The sequence below is a fragment of the Adiantum capillus-veneris genome, chromosome 15, assembly GCF_014529385.1.
Source record: "Adiantum capillus-veneris isolate H3 chromosome 15, ASM1452938v2, whole genome shotgun sequence".
Classification (NCBI taxonomy): domain Eukaryota; kingdom Viridiplantae; phylum Streptophyta; class Polypodiopsida; order Polypodiales; family Pteridaceae; genus Adiantum; species Adiantum capillus-veneris.
In genome coordinates this window covers 56,187,865-56,201,035 of record NC_140945.1, presented here as the reverse complement: position 1 = coordinate 56,201,035, position 13,171 = coordinate 56,187,865, and the positions used below count along the sequence as shown (strand labels likewise).

Below are 13,171 nucleotides of genomic sequence, written 5' to 3'. Positions count from 1 at the left end.
CGAATCTTGGAGTGCTCTGAATAGCGTCCTCCCGCGAAAGCGATGTCAAACTGCTGTATAAAAGACAAAGCCTTCGAAGCATCTGAGTATCCTGAAAAGTATCAAACTTGATCGAGTGGCCACCTTCCTTAAACTCTCGGACTTTCTTGCTTTTATCTTCGAGAAAGTCATACTGGTTGGCTTTGTAAAAATTCTTCTTGTTCGCATAAAACTTTCCGTCATCGGAATCTGAGCTGTTTGTAGACGAGTCCTCAGTAGAACTGTCAGTCTCTGGGCGAGATTTAGCCTTCTTTGCCTTTCTCTTGCCCTTTCCAAAGCGTTGCTTCTTGCTTCGCTTTTTACCTTTTCTATCTTCTTCGCTCGAATCCGAGGAGCTAGAAGAACTGTCAGAAGAAGAAGAAGAAGAACTGGGTAGGTCTTCAAACTTGACGCGCTTCTTCAATTTCTTTGCCTTGTCAAATGTCGACCGACGACCCAAATATCCCGGGAAGTCAGTGCCTTTCTTCTGCTTTTTGCCGTGCTTTTTGGCTTTCTTTTGCGTGTCAAAAAGCTGAGCAATCCGTGCATCAACCACGTTCTCCAGTTCCTGCTCCGTATATTTTCTTGGAGGCAGAAGGTTTCTTGAGAGCGGGTTTCGGGAGTGGTGTTGTGGTTCTCTTCCACTCCGTCTGTACCTCTTCCAAAGAGGTCTGGTTCATATATTTTGCAATCTTCGGGTCCTTGGCAAAATTGAGCATCATCTTTGTTGCATTGCCAATCAATTGACGACACTTGTAACAAATTGTTGACGTGTCAAAGCCCTGAAGAAGGGAGCCAACTTGCAGATGTCGGCCGAGGGGCCTAAACCCTAAGAAGAACAAGTAACAGAAGAAGTGTCACGAAGTGATGACGTGGTTGCCCGAGAGCAAAAACCCTAACCCTAATTTCTGCCAAAAACCCTAACTGCTGAAACCCTAATTCTGAAAACCCTAACCCTAAAACCTGCAAACCCTAATTTCTGCCAGGAACCCTAACTGCTGAAACCGTAATTCTGGAAACCCTAACCCTAAAACCTGCAAACCCTAATTCTGCTGTGCCAGAAACCCTAAAACTGCAGAAACCCTAACCCTAACCCTAAGGGCAGATTTCTGCGTTTTGCGCTGGCTGATGATGTGGCAGGCTGTACGGATTTCAATGTTTTACATTGGCAGCTTTTGGCATCGCTTTTTGGACGAGAAGCTTTTGAGTTTGAAAGCTTTTCATGTAAACTGCTTTTCAGGCCAAGGGCCTTTAAATATGAGGCTAGGGCTCATTCTCTGGCATGCTTCCTGGAGAAGGTGCAGAGTCTGGAGTACCGGCTTGTACTTTGATGATGCAATATAAAGAAATACCGAAAAGGGCGCCAAGGTTTGGGGCCAATACTCTCTGGGGTGGAATTCCGCCACTCCGTGTCGCGTGTTGTCTCTCTCTCTCTCTCTCTCTCTCTCTCTCTCTCTCTCTCTCTCTCTCTCTCTCTCAATTCAGTTGTTATTGAAGTGCGAAGAGTTTGTTCAGTCTGTTCTTTTCTATTGGCACGTGGTGCCCGCATTTGTGACCACTCCATCTCTGTTTGCTCCGCCTGAGTAGGCCGAGGCGGGCCATACTCTCTGTTTGAATCTTCGTTGTGATCCCAGCCCGCATCTCCAGATGCAGAGGGGGGTATGTCACCAGCGTGTGACTACTATCTATCCTTTTTGATGATTTCTTTCTTATTATTTATTTACTTTCACTTTTTGGAAACACCCCTCGGGAAATCTAACTGCCCTACATTGCATAGCTAGTGTGGAACTGTCCAGAGGGAGTCCAGGCCTGAGGGCAAGAGAGCACTAAGGTTGGACAAGGACTATGGTTAGCCAAGTGGGGTCATTGACTAGCCAAAGTGGAATCCTTTGCTACAGAGGCTACATTTCAGTTCTGGATGTGGCCGCAGTGTACAAAGAGGGTCGGATGACCTAGAAAGATACAATGGCAGCATCTCCTAAAATTTAGGGAAACTGCTATTTTGGGACCTGAAAATGTGTTGACGTCGTTATCTCCGGAATGACAAGGGGAACATTTTCTTACTCTGCCGTGAAGTCAATTGGGCAACCGGTTGGAAGATTTTTAGGCGGCAACCCTGAAACGGGAAAATGCTTGTAAATGTGCCAAGTGGCACATTCTGGTGCACTTGCCTCATGCAACAAGAAGTGGCGCTGAATTTAGGAGGGGGAGAGCCTCATTTTCAGATTTGTCACAGGTTAAGAGCTATGGAGTGCTTGCTTTCCCTCTTATGCACAGTGCGGTGCCAGGAGTGATGCCCTGCACGCTACGCACTGCCCTCTCTCTCCCCTTTGGCACTATGTTATGCCCCTCTAGTGGGCTCTTCATTTGACCAATGTACAGTTGTGTGGGTTCATGCGCGATTGCCGAGGCAAGAGCCTCTTGCACAGGTACTGGATTAGCTAGCGGCTAATCCACCCGCAGGTACAGGTGAATTCGGAGAGGTTTCACGCTAGAAATCTCGTCCGATTCAAAGGGCAAGTAGCCCTACAGGTGCGGGAGCTCGAGGACTTGCTACGGATGCGATCGGCACGCGAAACGGAGCCCGAAACAGTGAATTACAGCCTGCTGTGTATTTTTGCAAGTTTAGGGTTTTGGCCCTAAACGGACCCTAATACCCCCAGGAGGTTCGGGGACGCAAGGGGACCGCTGTACAGGTGATCTGGCGCATTTTCAGGGCTGAAAACAGAGAATTCAGCGTGCTGCAGATCCTCGCCAGGTTTTGCAAAGTGCCCGTATGCGTCGGGAAAGTCAGTCAATGCGTGGGAATACTGATTGTGAAGGGTTCTAGTACAGTTATGCTGCCGAAATCGGGCTGGAACAGTGGAAATTCAGCCGAGTTTGTGCGGGGCAGCTTGTAGGGAACCACAGCGTTTATTCCCTCTTTTGAACAATAAAGAAATACCGAAAGGGGCGCCTAAGTTAGGGGACAATCTGGTGTCGGTCTACTCATACAGGTGCAATCTAGCAGCCTGTATCCCTCTCCCCTTTGTTGTGTCTTGAAAGTACAGGTAAAATAGACGACTAATAATGGGTGAAAGCTAAATCAAGGTTTGAAGTAAAGTCTACCGCCCTTTTTGGATTGAACAGGCCGGTTTCAGAGTCGACCGATCATTGCCTGAAGCCATAGGTGCCGCAGAAAAAAAAATTCGGGGATCGGATTTCCCGTAGAAGAGAAATCGGTCGTGCTCTGATACCACTGTAACAGACTTGGACACTCCAAGTCAAGAATCAACCGCGACAGCACCAAATAACCACTTCAAAACAATTCACAGATCACAATAGATTTGCACTGGCCCGGCGGAGTTCCGTGCCTAGAGATATTGGCCCCAAAGACTGGCGCCCCTTTCGGTATTTCTTTTTGTATTAATCAATCATCAAAGTACAAGAGAGCGGTTAGGGTTTCACTCTCAGACTCTGCGTCCAGATGCTCTGAGAAGTGAGGCCCTCACCACTAATTTAAAGGTTACAAGGGATGCCCAAAAGCAAAGCCCCAAAAGCTTTTAAAATCAAAAGCATCAGTTTTCTCTCTCTCTTAGAGAGTCTTTTCTCTTTTTTTTATTAAAAAAAAAGCAAAAGCAAAATTCGCGTCGCTCATCATTTTCCAAAAAAAAAAAAATAATTAAATAATCTGCCTCCGCAATTTCCGGAAATTAGGGTTTTTGTCAGAAATTAGGGTTTGCAGGAATTTTAGGGTTTCTGGTAGAAATTAGGGTTTCTGTTGTCCACCACGTCATCACTTTGTGACTCTCTCTCTCTCTCTCTCTCTCTCTCTCTCTCTCTCTCTCTCTCTCTCTCTCTCTCTCTCTCTCTCTCAGTTCAGTTGTTATTGAAGTGCGAAGAGTTTGTTCAGTCTGTTCTTTTCTATTGGCACGTGGTGCCCGCCTTGTGACACTAAGCTTTGGAAAAAGCCTCTCCTTTCCCTTTTTCTTTCGTAGACGTACCTTCTCAAAACGTAAGAGCACCCAATCATCCTCCTTCAATTTCAAGTCGCGACGATGGCGATCCGCTGCCTTTTTCTGTGGTTCTTGAGACTCTTGCAAAGTCTCGCGAACCTTGGCAAAAGCCGTATCCAAATCTCGCAAATATTCATCCGCTTCAAATATCTAATCTTTCGTGCTCAGGAAGGATGGAACCTTCGCAGCACTTTCAACAATCTCACATGGCGTCTTCCCCGTCAAAGAGTGTACCGTGTTATTGTAGGCAAATTCCACCAAAGGTAAGTTCTTTTCCCATTGCGACTTCTGATCCGAGCTACAAGACTTCAATAAATCTAAAACCACTGAATTGGCAATCTCAGATTGCCTCTCAGTCTGCAAGTGGAACGATGACGAGAACTGCAATCGCGTGCCAATGTTCTCCCAAATTGCCTTCCAAAACAAACTCATAAATATGGGGTCTTTGTCGGAGACAATTGTCTCAGACGTGCCATGTAATCGGAAAATGATCGTGATCTTTCTGTGTTCTCGGGAGATCAAAAATGAAATCCATTTCAATACTTTTCCAGGGGCGGGTGGGTATGGGTAAAGGCTTTAACAATCCCTGTGCCTTATGCCTGTCAAAATTGACCTTCTGGCATACTAAGCAACTGCACACAAACTCTTCCACATCCTTTTTGAGTCTCGGTCCAAAGAAGTATCTCTCTACCCCCTTCATGGTGCTAGCAATGCCGCAGTGACTCGTAAAAGGTGGACAATGGCATTCAGTCATAACCTTTTCCCTCAACAGTTGTGTAACGCACAGCATAGTCTTTTTCATCAAGTAGCCTTCCTGAAGGGAGTATCCAGCTACAGTCTCCCCATCCCGTATCCGTGTGAAAATATCTGCAAAATCTGTATCTGTGGCATACTGATCGACCATATCCTCGAAGCTCCTATGATGTATCGCGGAAATAGCCAGAACCAACGGTTTCCGAGACAAAGCATCTGCCACCACATTCTTCTGTCCCTGCACATGGACAATCTAGAGTGGAATTGTGACAAGATGTTCGCCCACCGCATCTGCTTTTCCGAAAGCTGCTTCTGTGACAAGAAGTAGCACAAACTCTGATGGTCTGTAAAGACACTAAAATCTGCTCAGAGTAGGTAATGCCGCCACTGAGTAAGAGCATGGATAACCGCCAGAAGCTCTTTCTCATAAATTTGTGCTGTCATCTCCGGCCTAGAGAACAAACGGCTCTCGTAAGCTATGACATGGCCTTCTTGCATCAAGACCGCACCCAGACTACAACCACAAGCATCACAATATACTTCAAATGACTTCTCCAAGTCCGGCAAAGTCAAAATAGGTCCTGTAGTCAATTTCTCTTTCAAAGTCTGAAAAGCAATCACCTTTGTGGGTCCCCACAAGAAAAGTACTCCTTTCTGTGTCAAGATATGCAAAGGGGAAGCAACCTCTGCAAACTTTCGTATGAACCGCCTATAGTACGAACACAATCACAAGAAGCTTCTAACTTCATGGACATTCTTAAAATCGGGCCAATCACGGATAGTCTCTATCTTGGCCGGATCCATCTGCACTCCTGCTGCTGCTGACACAATGTGTACCAAAAAGTGTATCTCTGGTAGGAAAAATTCACTTTTCTTTGCATTAATCACTAACTTGTGATCTCGTAATGCCTGAAAGACCTGAAGCAGATGATCTCTGTGTTCTGCCTCATTCTTGGAGAAAACAATGATGTCGTCAAAGAAAGTGCCAAAAAATAGCCTGTACTCTCGAAAAATCCTATCCATCATCCGATTAAATGTCGCAGGAGCATTGGTTAAGCCAAAAGGCATCACCAAAAACTCAAATAACCCAAAAGTCGTCCGAAAAGCTGCCTTGTAGACGTCTCTCGGCGCGATCCTGATCTGATGATTTCCACTCTTCAAGTCAATCCTGCTAAAGCACGAGGATCCCTGTAACCTGTCGAGTATATCATCGATCCTAGGATTCGGAAATCTGTTCTTGATGGTGATTTTGTTGAGAGCTCTATAATCGATGCACATTCTCCAAGATCCGTCTTTCTTCAAAACCAACAACACTGGAGAGCAATACCGTGAAGTACTAGGCTGGACAAGACCCTTTTCCAAGAGGTCTTTCACTTGGTTCATAATCTCTTCATTCTGTGCTCGGCTCACACGGTAGGGTGGCCGGTTCGGTGGTGTACTACCAGGTATCAGATCAATGGTCTGATCTTCAGGCCCTCTAAAAAAACAATCGGCATGAGTGTGGAGAAAAATCTTGGCGTTCTTTTGTTCAGGTCAAAACATATTCAACCTTTATCCATCGTTCAGTTCTCTCCCAAAAGAATGAGTAAAGAAACCAAAGTTCATCAAGTACAATCTTTGAGCCCTTCATTTGTCAAAGTCGCTTTCTCGGCCCGGTAGTCAACCACGGCGTAGTTCTGGTGGTACCAAGGGATTCCGAGTAGAACGTCATTCGCGTGCCCTGAACACCCCTGTCATTGCAAACGAAGTTTGCCAATGCTCGTGTAATGGCAACATCCCATCCGGGTGCCAGTCGAACTACCACCGCCTGTGGCGTCAGTCTGTCGAGCGTAATTCCAAATCAAGCCGCCAATTCCAAGTGAAAAGAAGTTGGCCTTGGCTCCTTCAAAAGAGCGTCCCGATCCTTCACTTTGCCCCAAAAAGCGGCAAAGTCTGTACTTTCATTCGTTTGATTCGGTGCAAGTCCCACACCATGTGGTACCAGTTCTGCTTTTCTATCTACCTTTTCTGCCACATTCCTCAGCTGCTCTCGAACTCTCAGGCCTGTCGTCGTTCTTATAATTCTATTCTTTCTGTGCCTTTTTAGGGCACTTCGCTGAGATATATCCATGTTCCCCGCATCCAAAGCACTTCCCCTCTCTAATGAAGCGAGCTTTCTCCTGAGGAGTAAGCTTGGGTCATGCATCCTTCTTCTCTGGGTTGCTCTTTTTCCTTCTACTTTCATTCCCAGAAGTCTGTTCGGCTCGTTGTGTCATGGCCTCATCTAGGTCAGACTGCCAGAGTGAATGGCAAAGCCCCACTTCGCATGACTCATCAACTCCTGAATAGAAGCTGACTTCTGTTCCAAGCAGTGATCTCAGATCTCTGTAGGTAGACCCAAGGTAAACCGCTCAATCTGTTCTCTGAACGAGATCTTCTTGAATGAAGAGGCGGGTAGAAAAGAGCTCCAGAATCTTTCACAATAAGCATTGATTGTATCTTTCTTGGTCATCCGAAGATGGTTCCAAGCAGCTCGTACATCTCGTTCATATTCTTGCGTCAACCAAGAAGAAATAAAAAGCTTCTTAAATTTCAACCATTTAACTGGACCAGTCTTGTTTAAGGACCACCAAGTACGAGCATTCCCCTTAAAGTAAGAGGTAGCTCTCCGAATCTTGGAGTGCTCTGAATAGCGTCCTCCTGCGAAAGCGATGTCAAACTGTTGTATAAAAGACAAAGCCTTCGAAGCATCTGAGTATCCCGAAAAAGTATAAAACTTAAGTGCTTGGCCACCTTCCTTAAACTCTCGAACTTTCTTGATTTTATCTTCGAGAAAGTCATACTAGTTGGCTTTGTAAAAATTCTTCTTGTTCGCATAAAAGTTTCCGTTGTCAGAGTCTGAACTGTCCGTAGACAAGTCCTCTGTAGAAGTGTCACTCATTGGGCGAGACTTAGACTTCCTTGCCTTTTTCTTGCCCTTTCCGAAGCGTTGTTTCTTGCTTCGCTTTTTGCTTTTCCTGTCCGCTTCGCTCGAGTCTGAAGAGCTAGAAGAACTGTCAGAAGAATAAGAAGAAGAAGAAGAACTAGGTAGGCCTTTAAACTAGACGCCATAGGTGCCGCGGAAAAAAAAAATCGGGGATCAGATTTCCCGTAGCAGAGAAATCGGCCGTGCTCTGATACCACTGTAACAAACTTGGACAATCCAAGTCAAGCATCAACCGCGACAGCACCAAATAACCACTTCAAAACAATTCACAAATCACAATAGATTTACACTGGCCCGGCGGAGTTCCGTGCCTAGAGATATTGGCCCCAAAGACTGGCGCCCCTTTCGGTATTTCTTTTTATATTAATCAAATCAAAGTACAAGAGAGTGGCTAGGGTTTCACTCTCAGACTCTGCGTCCAGATGCTCTGAGAAGTGAAGCCCTCTCCACGTATTTAAAAGTACAAGAGATGCCCAAAAGCTTTCCAGTTAAAAGCATAAGAGCTCAAAAGCTCTTCTCTCTCAAGCTCTCCTTTTTTTGTTTTTAAAAAAAAGCATTCTCTTCCTTTCTCTTGCGTAGAGTAAAAAGCAACGCCCAAAAGCTGTCCGCGCAATTTGCGGAGCAAATTCCGGAAATCCGTACTACTGCTGCCACGTGGCACCCCCGGCAGATTTTAGGGTTTGCTGATTTAGGGTTTCAGCCTGAAATTAGGGTTTGCTGCAAATTAGGGTTTCTGGCAGATTTTACAGTTTGCAGGAATTTTAGGGTTTCAGCCAAAAATTAGGGTTTTTGTTGTCCGCCACGTCATCACTTTGTGACAGATATGACACCCGAGAGGTTGTAAAACCCTCCTCCGAAGGCCCCACTCTAGTCGGCGAGAGTGGTCTATTTTTGATTGCACAAAGGTGTACAATGATGATGCATGGACTGATGCAACGGGGACTATGTCGATGACGACGATGATGACTTTAGGGCTGAAATCTGTGGTCTTCTATCTGCTGAATTTCGGGACTGTTTCGGTGGCTGAAAATGACTGTTTTGACTGCGTTTTCGAGGCTGAAATTGGGGGTGTATCTGCAACGGACTAGGCTGAATCTGCTGCGTTTTTCTGCTGAAAATCTGCGTTTTTTGTGGCTGTCGTCGAATGCTGAAAACGCTACTCTGTAGCAGGTCTGGGCTGCGCTTTCACGGCTGAAGAACGCTATCTGTCTGCAGGTGTTCCTAGCGTTAGTAAAACGCTGAAGTGGGCAGCCGATAGGGGAGACAAACGCCAGGAAGAGGGAGCTTGATGGCGGTGGCTGTTGGGTGAGAAACGCCAAGGGAGGGAGAGAGGATGGCGATGCTAAAACGCTGAGGTTGATGGGCGTTGGTGGTGACGGCAATGGAAAACGCCAAGGTTCTTGTTGGGTCCTGCTGAGAAGGTGTCTGTTGAGCGTGTGCTCCTGCTACGTCTTCTGCCAGAAAGTGCTAACTTGGGTATGCTTTTATATTAACTTAGCAAAATTGCCCTACCTACTTTTGTTGGAAAGTCACTTAAAAATAGTAAGTGAAAATACCAAAAATAGGGAAAATAGGCTAAATGCACTGGAAAATTCCCCTAACTGATTCTAATGGATTCTGATGGGAATTCTGATGATCATGCTGTGTGCAACCAGAGGATATGCATCTACACTCAATGACTCGGCATGCACGGTCTACAAATAGACTCACAAAAGTGCCAGATCACTGCTAATCTAAACTGACTGGACTGACTAAACCCTGTTATGCTGTAGCTTGTCCACGGACACATAGGGTTGGATGTGTCACGTGACAAGATTACCAGTCTTTTGCAACTTCAACATGGGCCATGGCCCTCCCTTGCTTGAGCGCCCGCGACGACGACGACCAAAACTAACAAGTGGCTATGGATAGCGGATCCACCATCCAGTTAGCGGCCTATGCATCGGCACAGTTCTCAAGGAACCCGGCAAATTGTTTGACTCGAGTTTGTGAAGTCAAAAGCAACTAGCAGAGTTCGCTAGAGGACAGCGGCAAAGGCAAGCTAGACAAGGATGGTAGTACCAATACTCAGTTAGTTGCCTTGGTACCCACGAGGTACGACCACAATTGTCATGAATGTGACTCGACGCTTTGTTTGGCTCGAGAGTTAGAAGCCAAAGGCAAAAGCAGGAACTCACAGATAGACAAGGATAAAGGCAAGTTGGACAGAGATTACGGTAATAAAGCTTTGACAGAGGAGATCGGCATGGCACACGTGGCGGTGGCCACACTGGCCTCAACGTCAAATTTCTAGTCAAATGACACGTGTCACCACTAGCTTCAACCAGAGAGAGGCTTGTGAGTGGCAGAGAGGGGCAAGGAGTGCTCCCTATATTTAATTTGGAGCCTTGTGTTGGAGTTGAAGTTATCGGTGTTTGGACCCGTAGGTCTAAGTTCAATGCACATGTATCTGGCAGGGAACCAATCAGACGTCTGAAACACTATGGATGGGCACGCCAATTCATTGTTGTTAGTCAGATCATGGACAGATGTGTTCCTCGGTTCATTATCTTGGAGTTTTATATTTTGGACATGATGTGTTCATAGTTCACGAACGAACAGCAATTATTGGACGCAATGTGGTCTACAGTTCAAAGTTTCTACAAAGGCAATCGATGCTCAAGATGGCATTATTTTAGGTACAAAGTTGAGAGTAGCAAAACCGAGGTGTATCCAGTAGTCCAAGGCCTTCTACTGGGGTGTCCATGGTAGCTTCTTCATCAACTTGGTCTCACTATTGACGTCCACTATGAGCTGCAGAGAGGGTGTTAGAGTTTTGGCCTCTCAAGTGAACTGCCCAATGTGATCCCATTATTTAGTTTGGCTTTTAGGTATTTATTTTACTTATTTGTCAAAGTGTGGGTAGGGCAATTTACTGAAGTTGTTATATTAGCAACCCCTTGCCTCCATTGTATACACATTCAGTTATTCATTGCCAAGGTTGATTGGTTCAGGAGACTCTCTCTCTCTCTCTCTCTCTCTCTCTCTCTCTCTCTCTCTCTCTCTCTCTCTCTCTCTCTCTCTCTCTCTCTCTCATAGCTGAGTAGATTGGGTAGCTACTGTGGTAAGCTATTTCAGCAATCGCCTCACTTGAGTTGTTAGCACCTGGAACCTTAGACAGGAGAGTTCAAACTAACCTGCGAGTAGGAGAGTGGAAACTAGTTGCAGGGGATGGGACATGGATAATTGAAGAGCAGGGCTACCATGTTTATGAGGGCACAGGCATTCTCTGGAGCAGTTCATAAACTCTATATCAACAAAATTACAAATGTCTGACCTGGTTTTTAAAAAAATCCTACTTAGCATGCCTCAGCATCGTTGGGCATGCCCAATGAAGTGGTTCTACATCCAGTTGCGTTGACATCAAACCGTGCTTATACTGGAGCTTCATCAAACAAGTAAGGGTCTATTTCCTAGAAACTTGTCTGACATATGAGTTTTGACATGTATCAGCCACACATTTTTGATACACCTGTTTCATCTGGGAACAACCAAAAATAAAACCTAAGACTGAAATATGGTCATTTTCACACCTTTTGCAGACATACTCTCAGCAAACAACAACAAAGAAGTAATTCCTTTGTATTAGAGCCCATGCACATTCTCTATGTGGACTCATAACACCACAATCTGCCTGTTTTAAAGGAGGTGTCTTTTGACTATTGAGCACTGTCTAGCCTCTCCCCTTTTTATTTTTCCACTATCGACTCTAGTTCTAACTTCCATGTTGTTTGTTTTCTAGAACAGAGGTTTCTGCCAAAACAAAACTGCGTATTTCTTGCAAGCTACCAAAGAGATAGATCCCATCCGCCCAAGGCTATAAGCCGACAATTGGCTCAAAAAGGCTGCCACCATATGTCTTATGTTTGAGTATACATAACAAGAACAAGTCTGCATGCACATGAAAACGTGTGTGTGTGTGTGTGTGCACGCACACGCGTGCACGCGTGAGTTTTCCATCTAGTGTTTTCAAACTTGCCTGAGTGAAGCAAATTATCGAAGCTTCTGTGACTAGCTTTATTTCCAGGCGGCAACAGGCTATCATCTTCTTCAGACACATCGATCAAAAAATCTTGATCCAGGCGTGTGGTCATTTTCCTTCTGCGAATCAGAGATGCATATAATCAAGCCATGAAAGCTTGTTGCGAGCTATTCCTGCAAAATACAGCAGACAATGAGCTCTGTCCCTTCTCTGCGTGTAGCCTGCAACAGTCCTCAACTTCTTGCTAACCCTAAAATGCTGTTCTACTCTCAATCTTAATCTACCTTGCAAGATGGCATCGTCTGTGCGCGCAGAATTTGAATTTTTTGGACTGTTATGCATGCCACTCTCGTTTACGCATGACATAGTATAATATAGTCCATAGTACAATAAAAATTTCACAATGCGAGAGAGAGAGAGAGAGAGAGAGAGAGAGAGATCCAACACACTTCTCCGAACAAAAGATGGTCAAAAAATCCATTAGTGTCCCCAAAGGCAAGGCTTTGGCTTCTCAACCTACGGTTGTGGGTTCAAATCCCTCTTTGGGTACCCCTAGAGGGACACCTTGTGCTCACCTGGTGTTCACGTTGCTAGGGCTCTTGCCCTTGAACGTTCGAGTGCATCCTCCTCCTGGGGTGGGTCACCCGAGGAGGAGGTTCCTAGCTGGTTGCTACGAGAACTCGAGGTATTAAAATTACAACGAGCTCTTCAAGAGGAGAGGTCCTCTTATCTTTGACAGGAGAAGTCCCCACATCAAGAAGCTTTGGACCAAATCAAGAGAGAGCTAAAAGAGCTTCAGGCTCAGGAAGAGTCAAAGCCTATGGTCTGGTGTAGTTTATGTCGCTCTCTTGGACATCCTCCACACAAATTCCCCCTTAGGGCTTATTGCCACCTCAAAGAAAAGTACGGACATGAAGACAAGGATTGCTACTACCTAAAGGGATTGCGGCAAACATAGCAAAGCCTTGCTCCTACTCTTTAACAAGGGTTGGCACCTGCATCCAACAGGGTTTCCCCCTATGGCCATTCAAACTACATGCCACCTTTGCTGATTACATCTCCTATGCAAGGTATTTAGAGCACTTTTCCATCTCAAATATTTTATCATACTAATGCTTTGTCAACCCTTTAGAGCTTCTACACCTCAGCATCCACCTCCACAAAGTAGGAACAAAGACCACCCCGTCCTTCGACTCGCCCATCCAATTTGGGGAATATGGGCATTAACAAAGCAAACCACCTCTGCTAGAAGGGTCTCCTCCTTGCCACATTGCCGTGAGGCTAAGGATCACTACATTAAGGACTATCCAAAACAAGGTGCATCCACATCTTTGACCCCAGTCAAAGCAAACTTGAATTCACCTTTCCCAATATCAATTTAATTGTAGTTAGCACCATCCCTCAGTTCGACACCTTTTG

General features: G+C 45.5%; 1 protein-coding gene across 1 annotated transcript in view; it reads right to left on the bottom strand.

Annotated features, from left to right (window-relative positions):
* Nucleotides 1–12,181, bottom strand: part of LOC147440716 (uncharacterized) — a 30,231-nt gene extending 18,050 nt beyond the window's left edge. Inside the window, exons 1-2 of the mRNA XM_086482563.1 lie at nt 12,037–12,181; nt 11,750–11,925 (exon numbers count right to left, since the gene is read on the bottom strand). Of these exons, the coding sequence (XP_086338689.1) occupies nt 11,750–11,864 (115 nt within the window). The 5' untranslated portion in view covers nt 11,865–11,925; nt 12,037–12,181. The remainder of the gene's footprint in view (nt 1–11,749; nt 11,926–12,036) is intronic.
* Nucleotides 12,182–13,171: the final 990 nt, after the last annotated feature.